At 37.2% G+C, this 20752-nt stretch overlaps 2 protein-coding genes across 3 annotated transcripts; both read left to right on the plus strand.

Moving 5' to 3' along the window:
* Positions 1-375: 375 nt before the first annotated feature.
* Positions 376-9298, plus strand: LOC121513952 (natural killer cells antigen CD94-like). The gene is made up of 7 exons (XM_041793985.1): positions 376-587; positions 3140-3223; positions 3316-3426; positions 3512-3706; positions 4940-5097; positions 5352-5473; positions 7770-9298. The coding sequence occupies exons 1-7, from the start codon at positions 524-526 to the stop codon at positions 7924-7926; spliced, it is 891 nt and encodes a 296-aa protein (XP_041649919.1). The 5' UTR covers positions 376-523; the 3' UTR covers positions 7927-9298.
* Positions 9299-11317: 2019 nt separating this feature from the next.
* Positions 11318-20409, plus strand: LOC121513822 (C-type lectin domain family 4 member A-like). 2 transcript variants are annotated; one of them, XM_041793808.1, is made up of 8 exons: positions 11411-11447; positions 13395-13460; positions 13767-13823; positions 13997-14098; positions 16687-16860; positions 17294-17451; positions 17683-17801; positions 19403-20409. In XM_041793808.1, the coding sequence occupies exons 3-8, from the start codon at positions 13814-13816 to the stop codon at positions 19548-19550; spliced, it is 711 nt and encodes a 236-aa protein (XP_041649742.1). In that variant the 5' UTR covers positions 11411-11447; positions 13395-13460; positions 13767-13813; the 3' UTR covers positions 19551-20409. The 2 variants fall into 2 exon arrangements, with proteins under 2 accessions (XP_041649741.1, XP_041649742.1); XM_041793807.1 differs by lacking the exon at positions 13767-13823 and having other exon boundaries at positions 11318-11447.
* The last annotated feature ends 343 nt before the right edge of the window (positions 20410-20752 follow it).

Here is a 20752-nt window from a genome sequence, read left to right on the forward strand (position 1 = left end):
GTGAATACTTTTGGCAATATAGTGTATTATGAAGATGAATTGAGATTTGTTTATGACTTAGAATTATTTTGTATGCATTTATTTCATTGCTGCTACATAGAGATAAACAATCTTGTTTGCGATTGTATTTTTTGCTGTAGTAGGTCACAAAGTGTTTTCATCATGAATTTCAGTTTGATCTTAATATAGTAAAATGCTCTTAACAAGACAAAGACAATTCTGCCATTGAAAGCTTTAAAACGCCTCTATGCTGAGTTCTTTGCTCAGTCTTCATTTCTTCCCGCCCACCATGACCTGGCCATAATGATGACACTCTAAAAAAAAACCTCCAGTTTCTCAATGTTACAACACTAGACCAAAAAGGAGAACAAATGCTCATCTGATCACTCGCCTTTACATTACTGTCTGCATCACAAAACCAAACCACACTGACGATGAAGACCGCTGTACTCGTCTACAGCGGTTAAACTTTCTATTTCTGTGTGTCAGAGAGTTCGAATTACCAGATGAACCTTGTCCAGTGATGGAGGAACAGCTGAATTATGCTGAAGTGACTTTCAGCTCTAAAAATGGCGTTTCTGCATTTGGTGAGTCATGTTCTGCTTTCTGTAACAAGCACATGCTAAACTTGTACCACTTTGTTTTTCTAACTGAAACCTTAACTTTAAAGTAACTGAAGAACTACATTCTGGTTTTTCAGATCTGAGGTATGTGGGGTTTATTTGAGTCTTCATATTTCTTGCTATATCATGACATTTACTTTTTTAACAACTCAATATGTTTACTTGACAAACACACAAAACATAACCTAATAAAATCTATGTTTTTATAAAACTACTCATGTTTAAAAGAACTAAACAGTCGAGCTGGCTTTAAACATTGAATCAAGGTAAGATAAGTTTATTTGTAAAGCACATCTCAGCGACAAGAAAATAAGAATAAAAAAAATCAATGCTGCAAGTGTTCAACATTGGAACAAACAGACATGAAATAAGAGGAGTAATTAACAACAATGGATAAAGAGGCATAATTCATTGTTACATTATGCAGTGTTACATTGTGTCATCGTGACATAATGTGTCTTTGTTCAGTTATCAGTGCGTAACAAATTTATTAGACCACCTGTCATATTTGTCTCAAAGACCATCCAGCATCATGAAGTGCTTTAATGCGGACTCGTTCATTTTCAGTGAGCTCTCCATGTTTTAACATTTTGAACAGGAATGAGGAATTTCAAACTGAATTCACCCAAATTTGAGCCAGCTCACTGGGCTTCTCTGAAAAGTCAGAAATTAATCAAGTATATATTCAACCAATTTTTCTGTTGAGGAATGCAGGTAAATAAATACAATTTGACATATCAATCAAGAAATATTAATGTGCTTTACTATTTCAATTTTTTTGTAAATCAGTCAATTTGAAAATTCATGGATAACAATAATATTCATATTTTAGCATTAAAAATATCCTTTCGGTTAAAGAGCTTCTATATATTGGTGTATTGACATTGCAGAAACATAAAAAATTATTTTGGTAATTACCGATGCTGTTAATTTAGGGCAGCTGTGGCATAAACCTTACTTTGGTTAGGGTTAGGGTGGTCTAATAAATTTGTTAAGCGCTGTATGTTGTCATTACTTTGTGTTGTTACTAGTGCTGTTAATCAGTTTTAAAAAATAATCAAGTTAATCACATCACTACGCTGTGATTAATCATGATTAATCACAGCATTTTTTTAGTATTTTTTAAATACGTTTTTAGATTTTTAAACTTTCTTATTGTCAAGTGTTTTATTTTCATTCTCTTTATTCTGTGTACAACACTTTGAAAGTGCTTTTTTAAAAGCATTATTATTATTTATAAATCATACCTATTAAAGTTGCAATAAGCAATTTATTTTTAGTATCATACGCCCACAAAAACAACACAACCCATCAGGGTCTTGCTATTAAAGCCATCTAACAGAATAACACACTTCTGCACCGCTTCCTCGCGCTGCACTCTCACTTGAGGAAAACCAGCAAAGGATGATGCTCCAGCCAATGAGGAGGCTAGCACTCGCAGCTAATCATGGCTCAGGTCAGAGGGAGCGTTCCCATTGGCCTCTGTAGTAGGTGCACTTCCGCCTCTCAGCTCAGTGAGAAGTTGATACAGTGGTGGAGTTACCAGCGGTGTTCGGTCCCATGTAGAATTTGTTCATGATGAGATGATGTTTTCTTGCCTGTAATCTGGCCATTGATTTCAGTGGAAAAGCGGAGCTAAATCACTCCACGAGAGCTTTGCCACCGTCAGTATTCGATTCAGCGACATGCTCATCCACAAGGAGGTATGTAAGAAGAGGGGCAGAACTAAGGAGCTCTATCAGGGAGAAGAACAGGAAGGGAGGGGGAGTAGGGTTGATTCTACACGGTTCTCATCGAATGTTACATTCTCGAGCTTTAAATACCGCTATTTACTTGTATTTTTGTGTCAGATAAAAGAACTACAAGTATGGTGTTTGAAAAAAGAAGTATTCAACAAACTATAGCTTTTAAACTTTAACATCTCAGCTTAGTTGTAATGGCTTGTAAATCAGAATCCAGGTCTACTGGACTCTGTAGGCTTTGTTATGTTTTCATGTGTGTCTTTGTAACACATTCAGAATTAGAATGCAACAGCACAAGTTCAGCATTGCTAGCATGGAGGGCACTGGTTCTGTCCTTAACGCTAATGAGGGGCAGGGCCCACTGTATAAGGCTGTGGGCTCTCACTGTCTATGTAGTTTTATGTTTGGGCTTTATGTGGAGGCCCCACTGAGGGTAGGTATCTGTCACAGCCTGGACCCTGCATGTACAGAGCCAGGACAAAAGCACTGGGATTGGTGTGTGGGGGTTCTTGACTGAGCACTTATTTTCACAAGGGCAAAGGTTAAAAATTCAAAATTGTCTTAAATTTGCTGTCAGTTAGCCCAGCGATTGACTGGTGACCAGTCCAGGGTATACCCCACCTCTCACCCAATGACAGCTGGGATAGGCTCCAGCCCCTTGTGACCCTGAATGGGATAGGTGTGGGGAAAATAAATGAATGGATGCATGTTCTCTACAAACAAGGATGTGGCTTTTTTAAAGGGACATGACGTCTTACTTCCCTTTTGTTGCAGAGAAACCAGACGAGATGGAAATAATATATGATGAAGTGAAAACTGAGGAGCAGACAGGTCCTACCACACCACCTACCATACCAGGTTATTAGATTTTACCTTGTAAAAAAAAAAAAAAAAGATAATTAATAAATTTGCATTTAACAGAATGGTTTTCTTGTTTTTTGAATTTTTAGTGGAAACTGAACAGAAAGCTCGGCTGTGTACTCCTGTTCATGTTGTGGCTGCAGGTTTGGGGATTATCTGCGTCATACTGGCATTATTTATCATCATCCTTAAAATCCAACGTAGGTCTGACTTCCTGTTTGAGTAAATTTCGAGGTTCAGTGACAGTGAAAAGCATAAAATAACATTTTGATCCTTGATTTTCAGTCAACACAGCCATGTCAGAGCATCTCAGAGATAAAAACAACTTAACGGCTCAGAATCAGCAGTTATGGTCCGAGAAGGCCGACTTACAGAGGAAAACACAAGAGCTGACCAGAGAAAAAGAAGGACTCAGCTGGACCCTCGGAGTCATCTTGGAGCACAACAACTTCCCAGTAGATCAACACTGCCCGCAGAAAGGTAAAATCATGGTGGATATACAGTAAGCTAGGGTCTGCTTGGGGTTTGTGTCTGCTTCTAAATTACTTGATTTTAATCTTCTTAACTGTGAATTTCAGTTCAGCTCTTTGAACTAGAAGCCTTGTGATTTTAGTGGTGATGTAGCTTATTTTCAGTGCACGTACAGTAAAGGTAAGGCCTGTCTTTGACAGTTTATGGCAGTGACAGACTGGATTTAAAAAAGGGGCCTTGGAAAATGAAATGATATTAAGCTTTTGCTCATCTCTTTCAACTATGAAAACCACTTTGTATTTCAATTTTTATTATATTTAAAAAAAAATAACTGTCATCTTTTTTATTTTGTACCCTTTTCATAAATAAATATCAAATGATCGAAAACACATAGCCTACCTTTTTGGTATCTTTTCAATGGAATCATTAATTAGAAAATTTGTATTATTGCCAGCATGTTTATATATTTCCCCTGATTTATTTCCTTTAACCATGTTTTCTATGGTTAAAATCTTACTTATCAGAAAGGACTCTCTCTCTCAGTCTTGGTCAATTCTCTTCTGCGCCCACCCCATTACGTCATGGGGTCCCGCAAGGCTCTGTTTTAGGCCCCCTACTCTTTTCTTTGTACATGCTCCCTTTGGGGTCTATTTTCAAGAAACACAATATGTCTTTCCATTTTTTTGCTGAGGACTTGCAAATTTATTTTCCCATGACCCCTAAAGGAAATTCTTTTACAGTCTTACAAAACTGTCTAAAAGATGTAAAATCATGGATGGAGTTAAACTTCTTATATTTAAATGAAAAGACAACTGAAATAATAGTGTTTGGGAAATCAGAACTTCTGAATGGTGTTGACAGTGTAATAATAATAATAATAATTATTATTAAATCATTATTATCATTATTTTTATTATTATTATTTTGAAAAAAGGGACAAACCTGAGTTAAATTTTAAGTGTTTTTTTGTTTGTTTGTTTGTTTTTTGCAAAGGGCTTGAATACTTGTGTCATTGTGAAGTTTCATTTTTTTATTTTTTAGGAATTTGCAAAAAATTCTAAAATCTTTTCTCACTTTGCCATAATTGGGTACTTTGCAGAGATGAATGATAATAAAAATGTTTTTATGGTAGTGTCAGGTGGCAACAGAGCAAATTTGAGAAAAGTGAAGGGGGTTTGAATTCTTTATGAATGCACTGCACATATACATGTGTATAATGGTTGTGTCTTTCTTGTTTTACAGAGTGTAAACCTTGTCTGGACAACTGGGTACAGTTTCAGTCAAACTGTTATCTTTTTATGAATGGGCCATATTCCCAATGGAGGTATTGGAAGGACAGTCGGGGAGAATGTGGGAAATTTAATGCAGAGCTGGTGGTGATTGACAGTCAAGAGGAACAGGCAAGACTTGTGTAGTTTGGCAGAATTTTTTATTTTTTACCTGACAAAGCTTGCAAACATCTGCATCAACATCTTTATAGACTCAATTTCACTAAAACCACATGTTTCACTTCCAGTAACTTTATTCAGGTGCTAAGCTGCAAACATATATTTTTTAAATGGCATCACTCTTCTGTTTTGTTTTCTGCATGTATAATTTTATTTCCTGCTTTTATTTGGCAATTAAAACACCACATTTTTTTTGTCCTGTATAGGAATTCATCAACTACCACACAGAGATATATGATGATGAAAAGCATGGCTACTGGATTGGCTTGAGCAAAGAGTCTTGGACAGAGACATGGATGTGGGTCGATGGAAGCAACTTCACTGTGGCGTGAGTGTACAAAAATAACACACAATGACAAAGAAGCTTCCACATGTGTTTCTTTAACCTCACTGAATCATGGTGTCCTCAGTCTGACACATGATAAACCAACCAATAAAGATTCAAGATTGGCGGTTGTTTCTTTCCTGCCTGATGATTTTCACACCAAGTTGTGGAGAAATCTGATGGAACTTTGAAGTTTGTGTGAACTCTGGCGCTCCCCTGTGGACAAAGCACTACATCTTATTTCTATGCTTGTCCTGTACATGTGTAGGCCATCTTTTATAATAAAAAACTGTATCCTTCTTTTAGCAAAAAGTACAGATTGTTATAAATTTTGATTATAAAAAAATTGCTCTGTTATTAATCTCCTCATCACACCTATGCAGCAGCAGTGGTTAAAAGAAAAAAAAAGTGTAAGGGTTATTAATCTTGCTGATGGTCTCTCTTATCTGTTTTTAGTGAACAAAATAAGTGCAGACAGTAAGTTACAAAAGAAAACATTTCATTGCCTTTTCTGAACAGAGTAAATTCTTAACAGGAATCATGCACACATAGTTTTTCCTTTTGCTTAATTTATGAGTTTGAGTAATTTAGGTGTAACATTTAGGGTTTTAAGTCCTGGCTAGTCAAGCTCTACACATATGTAGACATGTGGCAGCCAAAGTCAAGCTGTATGGCATCTCTTTTGTCTTTTGTCTGGATCTTTTCTGGGGGGGGTGAAGCTTTGTCTGTTCTGAGGCTGCCAAAATCAGATTTGCAAATATTGATTAAAACCATCATAAAGCAGTTGTTAAGTTGTTTGTGCAAAGTTGTTTTGATAAGAAGAGCATGCATAGGCCTCGTTTTAGGGTTTTATCAGTGAAACAGTTAAAATCTACGTTGACCTTTGACGGCACTGTTTCACTTTTCTTCTCACTTGGGTCCTGGGGGGGTCTCAGCTTTTCTTAGGTCGGATAAGGGGCGCGCCAAGGAAAAATGATTAGGAAACACTGTCCTAGGCCATGCTTACTTACTACATCCACTCCTTACTCCACCTAAAGGTGTGCAGATTATTTTCTCATACCCCTGCTAATATGCAAAGACATCCAGAGCACAACCAGGGTTGTGTCAATCCTCCCTCCCAACTAATGGTTCCCTCAGGTGTCGTACTCACCAAATCTTTGCTTAATTTCAGCCTCATTTTTTGGTCCAAATATACAAATGAGGACAAAACTTTTAGCCCCCCTATAAAAATTTCATTTTTTAATGATTTCCCTAGTGCTGTTAAACAGAGTGAAGAATTTTACCTCAGCGTTTTAAAACATCCTAGTTCTATTTTAAATGCGTACACTATTTTACTTTGCACACAGAAAAAAATGTATTTCACAAAAACCAAAAACTACCAGGGTCTAAAATTTTAGCCCCTTTTAGGTGACCTTTTTGTTGAGCTATAGCATAAACCACTGTTGTACAGTGATGCGCTTTAACACTGTAATGCTCAAAGCTTGTAAAATCACTTTAGACTTGAGAAAAATAATTGTTGAAACTCAGAGAGCAGAAGAAGAATGTACTTCTGTACAATGGTTTATCACAGCATTTCCAAGTGTCAAGAACTGGAGAGAGAAGTATCAAGACATTCAAAGAGAGGCCCAGAGTACAGATCAAGCCTGGCAGAGGGAGGAAGAGAAAGATTTCAAACTTTAGACACATCTCTCACTAGACCCCAGAACAACTGCTAGGACACTAGCGAATGACTGAGCTCATCACTAGAGCCCTACAGAGGAAAGGACTCGAAGGTTGCAGGCCAAGGAAAACTCCACTTCTGCAGAAGAAACACCTTCAAGTAAGACTGGCAAGCTTAGGACAACCTGGAGAAAGATTCCTCGTACTGGGAGCATGTCCTGTAGTCTAGTGAGAACAAACTAGAGCTCTTTGGCCCCACAGATGTTGCTGATGTTTGGAGAAAGAAGGGAGAGGTGAAGAAACATGATGATGCTGTGGGGATGGTTCAGTGGAACGGGAATGTCATAAAAGAAAAACAGCAGATTCAGGGGTTACTGTTTCACTGTGTTTACCACCAGTCTCTGTTTACCAGCACATACTAGGAAAACAATGACATTCTCAAAGGAGGACTGATAATTTTGTCCTCTTCTGTACTTAGAAGTTCTGCACAACACTGTATTTTATTCCCTTCAGAAGAAACCATACTAGCCGTTTCCACCAGATCATGGACTTGATGCTAACCTAAGCTGATTGGCTAGCTTGTTTATCCTGTGCTAAGAAGACACATATTGACTGTGTTATTGTTTTTTTTTATCTTTAGGTACTGGAGGGATCAACCTGCCAGCTCCCGGCTGAATTGTGCTTTAATCTCGCCACATGGAGAGCCTCTGGCCAACTGGCAGAAAACAAGCTGTACCATGTATAACCGCTACATCTGTGAAAGCAGAGCCTTGATCAAACCAGAATCAGCAGCATAGTCAGAGTCATTTTAACACAAAGGCAATCTGATCTTCTCTACATTAGAGCATTCTCTTTGTCAGTCATGACGTGAAACATGCTCTAAAATGAGCAAGTTTTTTTCTTCTTGTCGTTGTTTTAGTTCTTATGTGTTCTCAAATTTTAAAGTGTAGGCTACACAAATGTTTTATTTTGTATTGTACAATATCATGCTTACAGTTTTTTAATAATCCACTGCAATCATATATGTTAAGAGAAATGGCTACCAATTACAAACACTTGGAAAATATGTGGTTAAAAAACATAAATTCATAAATAGACCATAAATATTCAGATGGACTCCTTCTGATGCCAGTGCTCTTTCAACAGGACAATATTGTAAGTTTGTTTGGATCTATTTTCTGCTGTGGATGAACACAGATTTTATAGTAGGGTGAATTTCCTTAAAATTACAGCTCCCATGTGACTGGAACAAAATAACAAGTCTGAGTGATTTAGATGGAAGAAAAACTCAAATATTTGTTGGGCTTGTTCTTTAAATACATTGTTACTGATATGAATTCAGTGTAGGAATAATGAAATTATAATAAAATAATAAAATTATTCAGCATTGCCAAACCTTCACCAGATACTCTAATCAGGGCCAAGCCAAACTGGGGGATCTATGACAGTTAGGAAAATCATGGTCCATTTCAGAGTGAATCTATGATAACCATATTTTATTTTTAACCTGAATAATCACCACTCTTAATAAAGACACAAAAAATGTTTCATTTCAGCTTTATTACAGTATGGCCTTTTTAAAAAATGTAAGTCTTTTTCTTGAAACAGATTTTCCAGATGCCAGACTTAATAGATTAGCCATAATGTGGAGAAATGTTAGGATGCCAGAGAATAAAGTAGAAGGAACCTAAAGAACTTTAAGGGGGAAATAAGTAACTACTTAAAGTGTCAAAAAAGTGGCAATTTGCAAAAAAAAAAATGGCTAAAAGTGGCAAAAATTGGCAGAAAAATGAAAAAAAAAGTGGTTACAGAGTGGCAAAATGGATTGAGAAAGGCATAAATGGTCAAAGTGTTGATGTGCTTTGACTTCTAATGTCTTGGCGACTTGGTTTACAGCATGTCTCAGTAGGTGGAGTCTGTCCACTCTCAACAGGAAGGTCAGGGGTTCGATCCCCAGCTCCTGCAGTAACATGTTGATTTCTCCTTAAGTAGGACACTTAACCCCAAAATTGCTCCCACTGTTGCATTGGTCTGTGGATTTATGTGAATATACAGTGCTTAACAAATTTATTAGACCACCACCCAAAGTAAGGTTTATGCCACAGCTGCCCTAAATTAACAGCATTGGTAAAATTACCAAAATCATTTTTTATGTTTCTGCAATGTCAATACACCAATATATAGAAGCTCTTTAACCGAAATGATATTTTTAATGCTAAAATATAATTATTATTGTTATCCATGAATTTTCAAATTGACTGATTTACAAAAAAACTGAAAAAATAGTAAAGCACATTAATATTTCTTGATTAATATGTCAAATTATAGTTATTTACTTGCATTCCTGAACAGAAAAAGGAGTTTCAGTGGTTGAATGTTATGTTTGATTCATTTCTGAATTCTCAGAGAAGCCCAGTGATCCGGCTCAAATTTGGGTATAAAAAGGTGAATTCAGTTTGAAATTCCTCATTCCTGTTCAAAATGTTAAAACGTGGAGAGCTCACTGAAACTGAAAGAGTCCGCATTAAAGCACTTCATGATGCTGGATGGTCTCTAAAACAAATAGGGAAAGACATAAAGTGTCCTCACAGTGTGGTCAAGTATGCTTTCGAGTCAATTGCTGAGACTGGTACTTACAAAATGTGCCAAGGAAGAGACAGGAAACCAAAGTTAACTGAAGCAGATGTCAGACACCTCAAGATCTGAAGTACTAGAGACAGAAGGAAGACTACTGCTGATCTTCAGGCAGAGATGAATGCTTCTAGGTCAGAGTCTGAGAAAGTCTCCAGAATGACCATAAGCAGACAACTGACAGAACAAGGCTTAAAGGGAAGAATAGCTGCTAAGAAGCCATTATTGAGGCCTGCAAACATCCAGAAACACCTCAGATTAGTCAGGGAGCACAAACACTGGACTGTTGATGACTGGAAGAAGGTACTCTGGACGGATGAGTCCAAGTTTGAACTCTTTGGTCAGCATGGTTGTGTTTATGTCCGCAGAAAAGCTGGAGAACGTTTTGATGGCAGATGCATTGCACCCACAGTGAAACACGGTGGAGATTCCATTATGGTATGGGACTCCATTTGAGGATACGGCGTGGGCAAATGAGTGAAAATCGATGGTATCATGAACAAGAACGTCTACCACAACATCTTAGTGCATCATGGAATCCCTTCTGGACTGAATCTGATTGGTGGTGGGTTCATATACCAACAAGACAATGACCCCAAGCATACTTCAAGGCTATGCAGAGACTAAGAAAAAGGACTCTGGAGTACTGGAACTGATGGACTGGCCAAGTCAAAGTCCGGTTTTGAATCCTGTTGAACAAATTTGGGATTTAGTAGAGTCAAAGATTGATCACACAAAAGTTTCATCTAAAGCAAGTCTGTGGGAACAGCTAGAAACTATTTGTGACTCAGTAACAAAACAGGCCATACAAAATATGAAGCTTTTTGGTTATTATGTGTGAAAAAGGACATTTAGTTGTTTCAGATTGTTATTTGCCAAATAAACAACAATAACATTTTTAGTTTTAAACAAGTTTTTGAAAGATTTATAAAATATTTATGTTTTCTCGTTTTTATGACAGGTGGTCTAATAAATTTGCACTGCAAATGAATTCGATTAGTTCATTCTAGGGCTGTCAAAACAGTAAAAATTTCATTGAAATATTCTCATAATTTATGTTGGTAATTGTGATTTTTTTTGCTTTAAAACAATTGTGTTTTATTTTGAATTTGTGTATCGTCTTGAACTAAGGGTCGCTGATGTCTTGTTTGGATGCAGATCTGCTTTTATTTTGAAAGAAAAAATATACCACAGGTAGATAAAAGATTATAATGCAAACTTAAACATGGTTGTGGATTGTAAAGAAAATAATGGAAGAGTAAAAAATAAAACGTTTGTTAAAACACAAGTGATGATTTTTGACTTGGCCACAGAGCTGAGATGGTGTGCATCTAAAAAAAACACCTTCAGTAGTCAGGAGGCTGGGAAGAGCTGTACAGGCTCAAATCCATTTCCCATTAGTGTTAGCAGAAACTAATACTTCCCTCTATTGCAGCACTGTGTACATTTCACTGTTGTAAAAAATTGAATAAGTAACTAGAAATTCCTTTCAGAAAAGAGGAACTTCACTCTCGTTTTCTGTGTGGTTGTGTTGTGACATTTTGTTCAGTAAAATCCTTCAGGCTCTGCAGACACGTCTGTTGTTTCTCAGCTACAGTAGAGCACAGCAAGGTGTGACTGTGAAGGATGGAGGAAGAAGTTAATTACTCTACTGTGGTTTTTAAAAATAGTGGCTCAGCTCCAAAAGGTAAGTGGCTCTATTTTTATGCATTAGTTTTTTAATATTTGACTTAACACATCTTTATCTAGGCTTGATTTTTTTGGTGTTTGATCTTTAAATAAGAAACACAAAAAGGATCTTTTTTAACAAGAGAAAAAAAACTTGATTTGAAACTGGACAGTTTTTCAGCAGCTCCAAAATATCCTTTGGTTTAATTTGATCATAGGGGAGACTGGGGACAGTTGCAACACTTTTTACATTACTCTCAGTTACACAGAGACTATTTGGACTAGGCACACCAAATCTTTACATATTAAACTTACATGTGTCTGCTAATCACCCATACCATTTAAAGATGGCTACATATGACATATCAATCACAATATTTATTTGAATAGAGGAATTCAGATGTTGCAACTGACCCCAAACATCTAATATTTTGAGAGAGTGGAGTTTTGATTTTTGTGAGCTGTAACCTGTAATCATCAAGTCTAAAACAAAAAAGTCCTGAAATGTTTCACTGTTATACTTCACTTTTTTACGGAGCCCCTTAAGGGACATTGGAGAAAAAGCAAATTAAGGAAGAAAAAAAAAAAAAGGGACATGGGGGGGGGGTAGCAGTAACTACTTCCGGGTCAAACCAACCAAAACAACAGAGGGCGAGCATCTGTGGGGGAGATTCATTGAATTTTACTTCAAAATTGGCCTAAAATTTAAAGAAATTCATTCCATGCTTAGTCGCAGGCGTGCTTACAGAGAAAGGCATTTGAAGGCATCTTGGGTGAAAGGGGACTCTTTCGTTGTAAAACTTACTTGGATGTGGCGTACCTGGTCGAATTCATCAGTAACCGGTTGCAATCCTCCAGACAGCTGCACAGTACAGATGGGTGTGTGCCAAATGCAGAGAGCTAATACTACATGTAAGTAAAGAAAAGGTACAAATGGGTTTGAAAGAGATGGATCCAGGACGGCATTCAGTAAGACAAGTGAGCCGTTTAAGTAGACAAAACTACTTTGCAGAAGGGGCTCACTTCATCTGGCACTTGGATTCATACGATAAACTGAAGCCATAGGGAATATATATCAGTGGGGGCTTAATGCCCACACAACATTTGCACACACTCATCTGTACCCGTGCAGCTGTCCGGAGGATTGCAACTAGTTGCTGATTAATTCGACCAGGTCCACCAGATCCGAGTGTTACGACGAGAGCCCCCTTTCACCCATAATGCCTTCAAATGCCTTTCTTTGAGACAAAAAGCATGCCTGAGACTAAGCATGGACTGAATTTCTTTAAATTTTAGGCCAATTTCAAACTTCAGTAAAGTTATAAAGCTATTCACAGATTCGGCCTTTCTGCCATAATAACTCAGCGGAGGATCATCACATTTACAAAAACCTCAATCACCGTACATATTATGGTATGATTGCGAGATCTCGCAAACTGTTCATAAAAAAAAAACTCCCATTTTTTTCATGTCCCTTAAATAAAATGTTCTCCATTAAATTTTTTTTCTCCCATGTCCCTTAAGGGGCTCCGTACTTTTTAACTTTGAATGATATAGTAAATTAACCATATAATGTCTTTTTTCTCTCTAAGATATAGAATTACTTCAAACTACTGCCACATGATCGTTTCTATGCTGTATTGGCTGTTCATAACCATACTTTCTTTCTTGAGTTGAATGTTCTTCCATCCAGTTTAAGTTTCAGCGTACCAGCGTGTAGGACAAGAAACTTTAAAAACTAATTTGCTATAGCTACCACTGGCTATCTAAATGAATAAACTGTGATATTTGCTATGATAATTTACTATCATTGTATTGTTTTAAATGTTTTACTGTTGGTCTAATGGATGTCTAGTGTTTTACTGCTGAGATAGAGATCATTTTGAACCTTAATTTTGTGAAGAATGCTGAATACTACATCAGTAGTTTGTCATTATTTTCATTCATGATTATTTCTGTCACCCAGAGCAAACAGAAGACTCTCCAGTTTACTCAGAGGTGAAACCTAAAGGGCCTGCAGCCACGGTAACAAGTAAGTTAGAAAATTATTTTGTTTATATAGTTTATTGTGTAATATGCAGTCATGTGCAGAAGTTTTAGGCATGTAGGGCGTTAAGGATTCACTACAGGGCCTGATGAGCCACAACCCTGGGCTGGGGTTGGGGGGGTCAGTTTTTACATCACATTACAAGTAGGATTTTCTTTGATAAATAAGAATTTAAAGGGGGGAAGAATGGAGGGCCCCATGTCTGTGTTCACCAAGGGCCCCAAATTTGCTAAATCCACCAGTGCAGTACTGTATGTAAAAAGTAAAAATCTGGACTTAATTATCTTTCAGGGCAACTGTGTCACAAATCCGGTTCTGAGTGGAGCTTCTTGACCTGAATGCTGGATGGTTAGATTTATAGCCAGATTTAATCCTAAAGTTTCAATATTGTGATTCACTGTAATTAAGTCACTATCAGGAGGAGATAAACCTGTAACTTAAAATATGAACATTTCCGTCTGGTTTCTTTTGAGAGATGATAGCTGATAATAATGCTGATGTTTCTTTCTCAACACTTACAGATGCTGAAGCAGCTGCTGGACACTCTCACTTTCATGTGCTGCCCGTGTGTTTGGGGATACTCTGCATCCTCTTGGTGATATGCATCAGTGCCATCATCTACAGTGAGTCTCAATTCAACACACTAAGCAGATTTTACTGCACACATAAAAAAGTTCACATCATATTTAGTGATGCTGATGCAGAAAGAAGCAGACTCCCTCTCATTTTATAAAGAAACTTTGAGAATCTTCGACTGACAGATATAGGAAGTAATCAATCTTTGTTTCCTTATTTTAACACATTAAACCAACACAAAAATGAGAAATGCACCTGCTTTTCAAGGAAACTACAGATCTGTTTCATCCTCATCATTAGGCGCTGCTTTTTCTCATTATTTCAGTCTAAATGATTGGGACAAAAACACACAGATGAAAGGCTAAGTTCACACTGCATGCCCTAATGCTCAGTTCTGATCTTTTCTCAGATCTGATTTTTGTTTGCCTGTTCACGCTGCAGTCAACTTTCAAAAGATCAGATACATCTTATTCAGATCCACGTATGAAAGTGGCCTGAATCTGATTCGAAAAGGTCAGATTCAATGTGACTTGTGCTGTTTACACTGTCAGAAAAAAATCAGATATGAGTCTCATGTGAGCATAAAAAAAAAGATTTAAGTCACTTTTAACTGCAGTGGGAACTTAGCCTATGCTAAAACCTTATATTGTACAAATCACCTATGCAACTGGCCTAACGTGACAGAAACACTCGACTTTTACCGCTCTATTGAGCTTGACTATGACAAAAAGGATGTGTGAACAGGAAACTCTCCACTTGCTTGGTTACTATGGTTGGCTACACCTGCATCTTTCTTTTCTAAAAAAAAAACTCTTCAGAATGGATGCAGTGTGGTTTAGGAGCTGTCTTTCACTTTTTTGATTTCATGTTCACAACAAGGAAAGCAAGATAAACGCAGGAGGGGTGAAATATGTGTCCATAAGGGAAATAATGCTCCCTTTATTACACCTGATGCACCTATTCCAAATTTAGCATTACATCAATGATCATTTTTCATTATTAGAGTGAATCCAGAAGAAGCTCAGCTTCACTGATGTCAGTTCTCAATTTAATTATTTTTTACTTTTATTGAACAAAGCAGTTACTGATAAATCTTCAAATTTTTTCTATGATTACTGACATTATAGCAATATCTAAGAAAAGTTAGAATTGATTTATGGTCCAGAAAGTCTTTTATTTATCTTTCATTGTTGTTGCTCTAATTGTTTCATCTCCCTCTTCTCTCTTCTCCATCTCTCTTTCTCTGAAATGTTCGTACACCTTCCTCCTCTCTCTTTATGCATTTCCATCCTGCCTTTTTCTGCATCTCCCTCTTCTGTCCTTGGGTGACTTCCTCTTCCTCCTGTTCATGCATTGTTCTATTTTCTGTTTTTCCATATCCCTGTACTTTTTCTGCACCTCCCTCATCTCTTTTTCTGCATCTTCCTTTCATATCTTTCTGCATCTCCCTCTTTTCGTTTTCTAAATTGTCCTCCTCTCTGTTTCTGCATCATCTTCTTATCTCCTTAAGTGGCTACTTCCATCAGTTTATGCATCTTCCTTCTCTCTCTTTCTACATTTCCCTTTGCAATTCAAATGCCCTCATTGGCATGGAAATCATTAGTTTTATCATCTTTTCACCAAGTTTCCCCTTTTTCTGGACCTTCCTCTTCTCTCCAGGACTGACTTCCTCTATCTTTTTACGTGCCCCCCTTATTTCTGGATCTCTCTTGTCTCTCTTTTCCATTCCTCTCTCTTTTTGCATCTCCCTCTTGAATTTTCTTTACCTTGCTCTTCTCCCATACTGGATCTCCAGTCTCTCCCTCCCTCTTTGTGCATCTTCCTCTCTCTGACTGACTTCCTCAACCTTTTTCTGCATCTTCTCCCTCTCTCGTTCTGCTCCTTCCTCTTCTCTTTTTCTGCATTTCCCTTTCCCACTTTTAGTATCTTATTTTCTCCTTGATTGACTTCCTCTATCCATGTATGCACCTTACTTCTCTCTCTTTCTACATCTCCCTTCTCTCTCTGCAGTCCTTTTTGTCTTTTCTGCATCTTCCTCGTCTCTTTATGACTAACTTCCTCTATCTTTTTAAACTTTTTTCTTTCTGTATCTCTTGTCTCTCTTTTTCACTCCTCTCTCTTTCTGCATCTCCCTCTTCCTTTCTTAAGTGACTCTCTCTTATCTTTTTTGCATCTTCTTCATCTCTGTTTCTGCACTGTTGTATTTTCTGTTTCTCCATCTCCCTGCTCTTCTTTCTGCACCTCCATCATCTCTGTCTGCCAGTTCTTCACATATTGTTTCCATAATATTATAACTTTTATAGTTATAAGATAGATTTATGACTGTGACAGCTGTGAATCCATTTTAATTATGCATCTTGTTCATTGTTGTTGTTGCTGTGCTTGTTTTCTTGCTCTTCCATGACTTTGTCTCACTTTCCTCTTTTCTTTTTTTGCATCGCCCTCTTCTGTCACACTGCATTTCCCACCATTCACCTCTCCCTCTTTCTTTTCTCTGCATCACCTTCTTCTATCTTTCTGCATTTTCCTCCCAGCACAGCGTCACTAGTGTCATGAGCTAACACTGGTTATGAACTCTGGCTTTACAGATGAAGCTGATAGACTGATGTGTTTCTCTTTGTTGTTTTCCTCACAGTCAGCGTAACAATGAACAAACAGAAAGCTGAACTTGAGAGGCTGAAAACAGAGAGGAGTGTCTTTGAGAATGAGACTCAGGAGCTGAGCAGAGCCATGGATGACCTCAACTGGACTCTGGAGGCCATTCTGAGTTTTGACAGATTCCCTGTGACTGAATTCTGCCCAGAAAAGAGTAGCTACTTTTGCTTTTTTTCTCTGAATATACTATTTATCACCCCACAAAGACTTTTACTGTTGTCAGTGATTTCTGCTTGAATAAACCTTTCTGATTGGTCCAAATAACCCATAGTTTGGCCTCTCTAGTAGGCTACTGTGGAGCTTTTTAGCTTTCCTCCCTGAATGACATTATTAGGACCATGGCTGACAGATGAATTTGGCCGATGCAGTACGCTTCAGTAAATTAACTAAACATAACAGTGGGTATTACAGGGGTGACTGGCTAAATAAGAAAAGAGCAATATTTGGATAACAAATCAGAAAAAGACTAGTTTATTCAAGCAAGGCACAACATTTTTTTCTACTCGTAGGCCTCTGCTATCGAGAAACCAAATCAAAAGGAAGTAGATTTCATTCTTCTTTGTTTTTCTGCTCTTTTCTGATTGCAGAGTGTCAGCCGTGTCCAAAAGGCTGGAATCTGTTCCAGGAAAAGTGTTATTTATTTTTCAATGAATCGGGCCCTCAATGGAAGACATGGAAAAAAAGCCAAGAATACTGCCAAAATAAAGCTTCTGATCTGGTTGTGATCGATAGTTTTGAAGAACAGGTGGGCTTGATGAACATACAGGCTAATGTAACTGAAGAGTTTGTGTTTTAACACAGATTTATGTCGAGTTTTCATGGTTATGCAAAGCACCGAGGAAGACAAAGTGTGTGCTTTTCTTCATTTGATGAAACAGATTACATTTAGAGATATTTTCTTTTTCCCTGATCCAGTATCAGTGTCATGATGTTTATAAATGTGCATGTTTTTGATCATTTTGTTCATGACCTACAGGAATTCATCAGTAAGCACATCAAATTTTACCATGATGAGTTTCATGGATTCTGGTTGGGGTTATATGAATCTGAGGACAAAGTCTGGCAGTGGCTGGATGGACGTAATGACACTCTGAGGTAAGAGCTCTAAAAATCTGTACAGTTTGAGGGATGGGTGTGGTTATTTGAGCACTAGATGCCAAGGCCACCCATAAGGGTGGAGGAAGGGGAAGGCTTTGGTCAGTTAAATCATGCTCCATTGTTAAGCTGTAATAACCATATATTTATTTCAACCTGAATTATAACCGCTCTTACCATCGCAACAAAAATGAGTTTTATTTATTTATGCTTTGGTACTGAATAGCCTCCTTAAAAAATGAAAACTCCCTGAAACAGAATTTCCTTTTTATGGTAATGTTAACAGTGTGGATGGGCACACTTATCTATATAAGGAAAGGAATGTCAGACTTCATAGCAAAACATCAGCATGCCAGAAAATTAAGTACAGGTAACTGAGACAACTTTAATAGAAAATAATGGAATAATTGTGAAAAGAAAAAAAAAACTGGGTGAAAAGTAGCAAAACTGTTTTCAAGTGGCAAAAAGAACCAGCAAAAATTGATTAAAGGACCAAAGCTGGAAGAAAAGGGCAAAAAGCAGCAACAATTGGTTATAAGTGGTAAAAAGAAGAGGCAAAAATGGCCCACAATTGGCAAAAAAAGGGGCAGAAAGGGCAAAAATGAGTTCATTATGACAAGAAAGTTCCAAAAAAGGTGGCAAAATGGGTTAAAGCAGTTAAAATAGGTTCCAAGTGGGAAACAAGGGCAACAGCAGAAAAAATAGGTTTAAAGTGCTAAAAAAAAAGAAGAAGAAGTGGCAAAATAGGTTAAAAGTGGTAAAAAGAAGAGCTAAAATGGCCCACAATTGGAAAAAAAAAAAGTTGCAGAAAGGGCAAAAATGAATTCATTAGGGCAGGAAAGTTAAAAATAAAAGTGGCAAAAATAGGTGTAAATCAGCTAGAATAGGTTAAATGCAGGAAAACAAGGGCAAAGGCAGCAAAAATTGGTCACAAGTGGCAAAAAGAAATGGCAAAAATGAGCAAAAGTGGTAAAAGGTGCCAGAAAAGGAAGGTGGCAAAATTAGGTAAACAGAAAACAGACCAAAAAACACCCAAGAAAAATAAGTTTAAAGTGGCAAAATGTAAAAAATGGGTTCAGTGTGGCAAAAAAAAAAAGTTCCATAAAAGTGGCAAAAAACTTCAAAAATCAGTTGAAATAGGTTCAAAGTGGAAAACAAGGGCAAAGAGCATCAGTAATGGGTTAAAAGTGGCAAAAAGAAGTGGCAAAGCGGTAAAAAATGGGCCACAGTTCATTCTAGTTAAGTAAATCTGGTGCACCTGTGTAGGTCACTCCCAGGTGATGGCTCTTAGTAATCAGCTGGTCCATGAGCCTCTACAGAGAGGAGGACGGGTGCTCAGTTCACCGGGTACGACCATTCCTCTGATGTAATCTCTCACACTTGCTAGCCTGTTCCAAGTGTGTGTTCAGCAGGTGTCAGGGTGGACTCTAGCCTCGTTTCTGTAGACCCACACTTGGAAAGATCCTTCCTCTTGATAACAGATTAATTTCATAAGACTCCCAACATGGCTGAGAGAAGCTCATTATTTTACCACATTTTTAGCTTCCAACCTCCAGGATGTTTTTCTGACTATGACTAATGTTGTGTTCATGTGTTTAAAGGTACTGGATGCCTGGACCCCTGGGCAAGTTAGGTCCTTGTGCGCTGATCATCCCACAGAGGAATCTAACAGCCAACTGGGACCCTGCAGAAGAGGAATTTTTAAACAAGTTCATCTGTGAGAGACAAACTCTGATTAGGACCAATTAATGATGAATTAGTACTAATACGTCTTATCAAACTATTAATTTCTCAAATGTTTGTGTGCAGAAATTATTTTGCTTAATATATCCACTACATGGAAATTTAAATGTGTGTGAATACAGTATGTAGGATCACTTTAAAATACAAAATAGTCAGAAAGTGTTTATTTTTATTTTTTTCTGCTGTTATTTACAAAATAAGTGTAATTTATGGGCTTATTGTTTGTGTCATCTTGAATAAACTTTAAATCCTGCTGAAGGTGGAAAATGTATTTAAAAAATAGACGAAAGCCATCTGTTGAAGTTGTTTTAATCAGCACTTAGATGTACGGAAGCCCAAAGAGGACATGCAGCCACACATTCTATTTTACTCTATTTCCTGTGATAACGAGTAGATTATAAAGTAAAATAAAATGTAGACATTGATATTTTGTTTTAGGTGTTTAGGCCTTTTGAAAGAATGAAACTGAATTTTATATTCTTGTTGCACAACCAGCAAGAAATACTAAGCGAAGAGATTTGGGCAGAAATGACTGGAACTTTTGTAAAGTGATGTGACAACACTAAGTTGTGGTAACTGTCTAAACATGAGCAATCACATCTTGCAAAGTCAAACTGGTCATGATGTAAAAGCAGAAACTTCTGCAGTGGCAGAGCTGTATCCTGTTTGACTTTTTCCCTCACATATATATTGGCTGTATTATTATTATTATTAGATATATGTATATATTTTTAGGATATATATTTGTACTTTTTTCTTCTGTGCATATTTCATGCAAATGTCAGTTTTCCTTTTGTTATCATCTTCATTGTTGTTTTAAATGCTTTTGTGTCATTTTCTTGTGACGTAATTAGACTTGCCTATAAAAAATAAATTATAACTTTGGAAAACTTTAATGACAAATTCTTGTTCTTTTGAAACAACAGGTAATCAAGGCCATTTTTGCTGTCATGTGAAAATGACTTTACTGCATGAAAATCTCCATGTTCACTTTTCTTCCAGTTAAATGAGATGTTGAGTTTAAAAACGCTGGCTCAAGAGGACATGTTTGTGTTCAAAGTTAGCCACAGTGTGTTGTGGATCATTTCTGTCATTTTGCAGAAACATTTGACCCAGCTAGAGTGATTAATGTGTGAAATCTGTGAAGACTTGAGGTAAATGACTGGCAGCTATTGGTAAATGATTGTTAGACTACCCTGGAATATTAT

Source organism: Cheilinus undulatus, linkage group 8 (genome assembly GCF_018320785.1).
Source record: "Cheilinus undulatus linkage group 8, ASM1832078v1, whole genome shotgun sequence".
Classification (NCBI taxonomy): Eukaryota; Metazoa; Chordata; class Actinopteri; order Labriformes; family Labridae; genus Cheilinus; species Cheilinus undulatus.

Coding starts and splice junctions, on each gene's coding strand:
- LOC121513952 (XM_041793985.1), top strand. CDS start 524: ATGGAGGAACAGCTGAATTATGCTGAAGTGACTTTCAGCTCTAAAAAT. Junction 588..3,139: donor AAATGGCGTTTCTGCATTTG/GTGAGTCATGTT, acceptor CTTTTGTTGCAG/AGAAACCAGACGAGATGGAA. Junction 5,474..7,769: donor GGAAGCAACTTCACTGTGGC/GTGAGTGTACAA, acceptor TTTTATCTTTAG/GTACTGGAGGGATCAACCTG.
- LOC121513822 (XM_041793807.1), top strand. CDS start 11,387: ATGGAGGAAGAAGTTAATTACTCTACTGTGGTTTTTAAAAATAGTGGC. Junction 13,461..13,996: donor GCCTGCAGCCACGGTAACAA/GTAAGTTAGAAA, acceptor CAACACTTACAG/ATGCTGAAGCAGCTGCTGGA. Junction 14,099..16,686: donor CATCAGTGCCATCATCTACA/GTGAGTCTCAAT, acceptor TTTTCCTCACAG/TCAGCGTAACAATGAACAAA.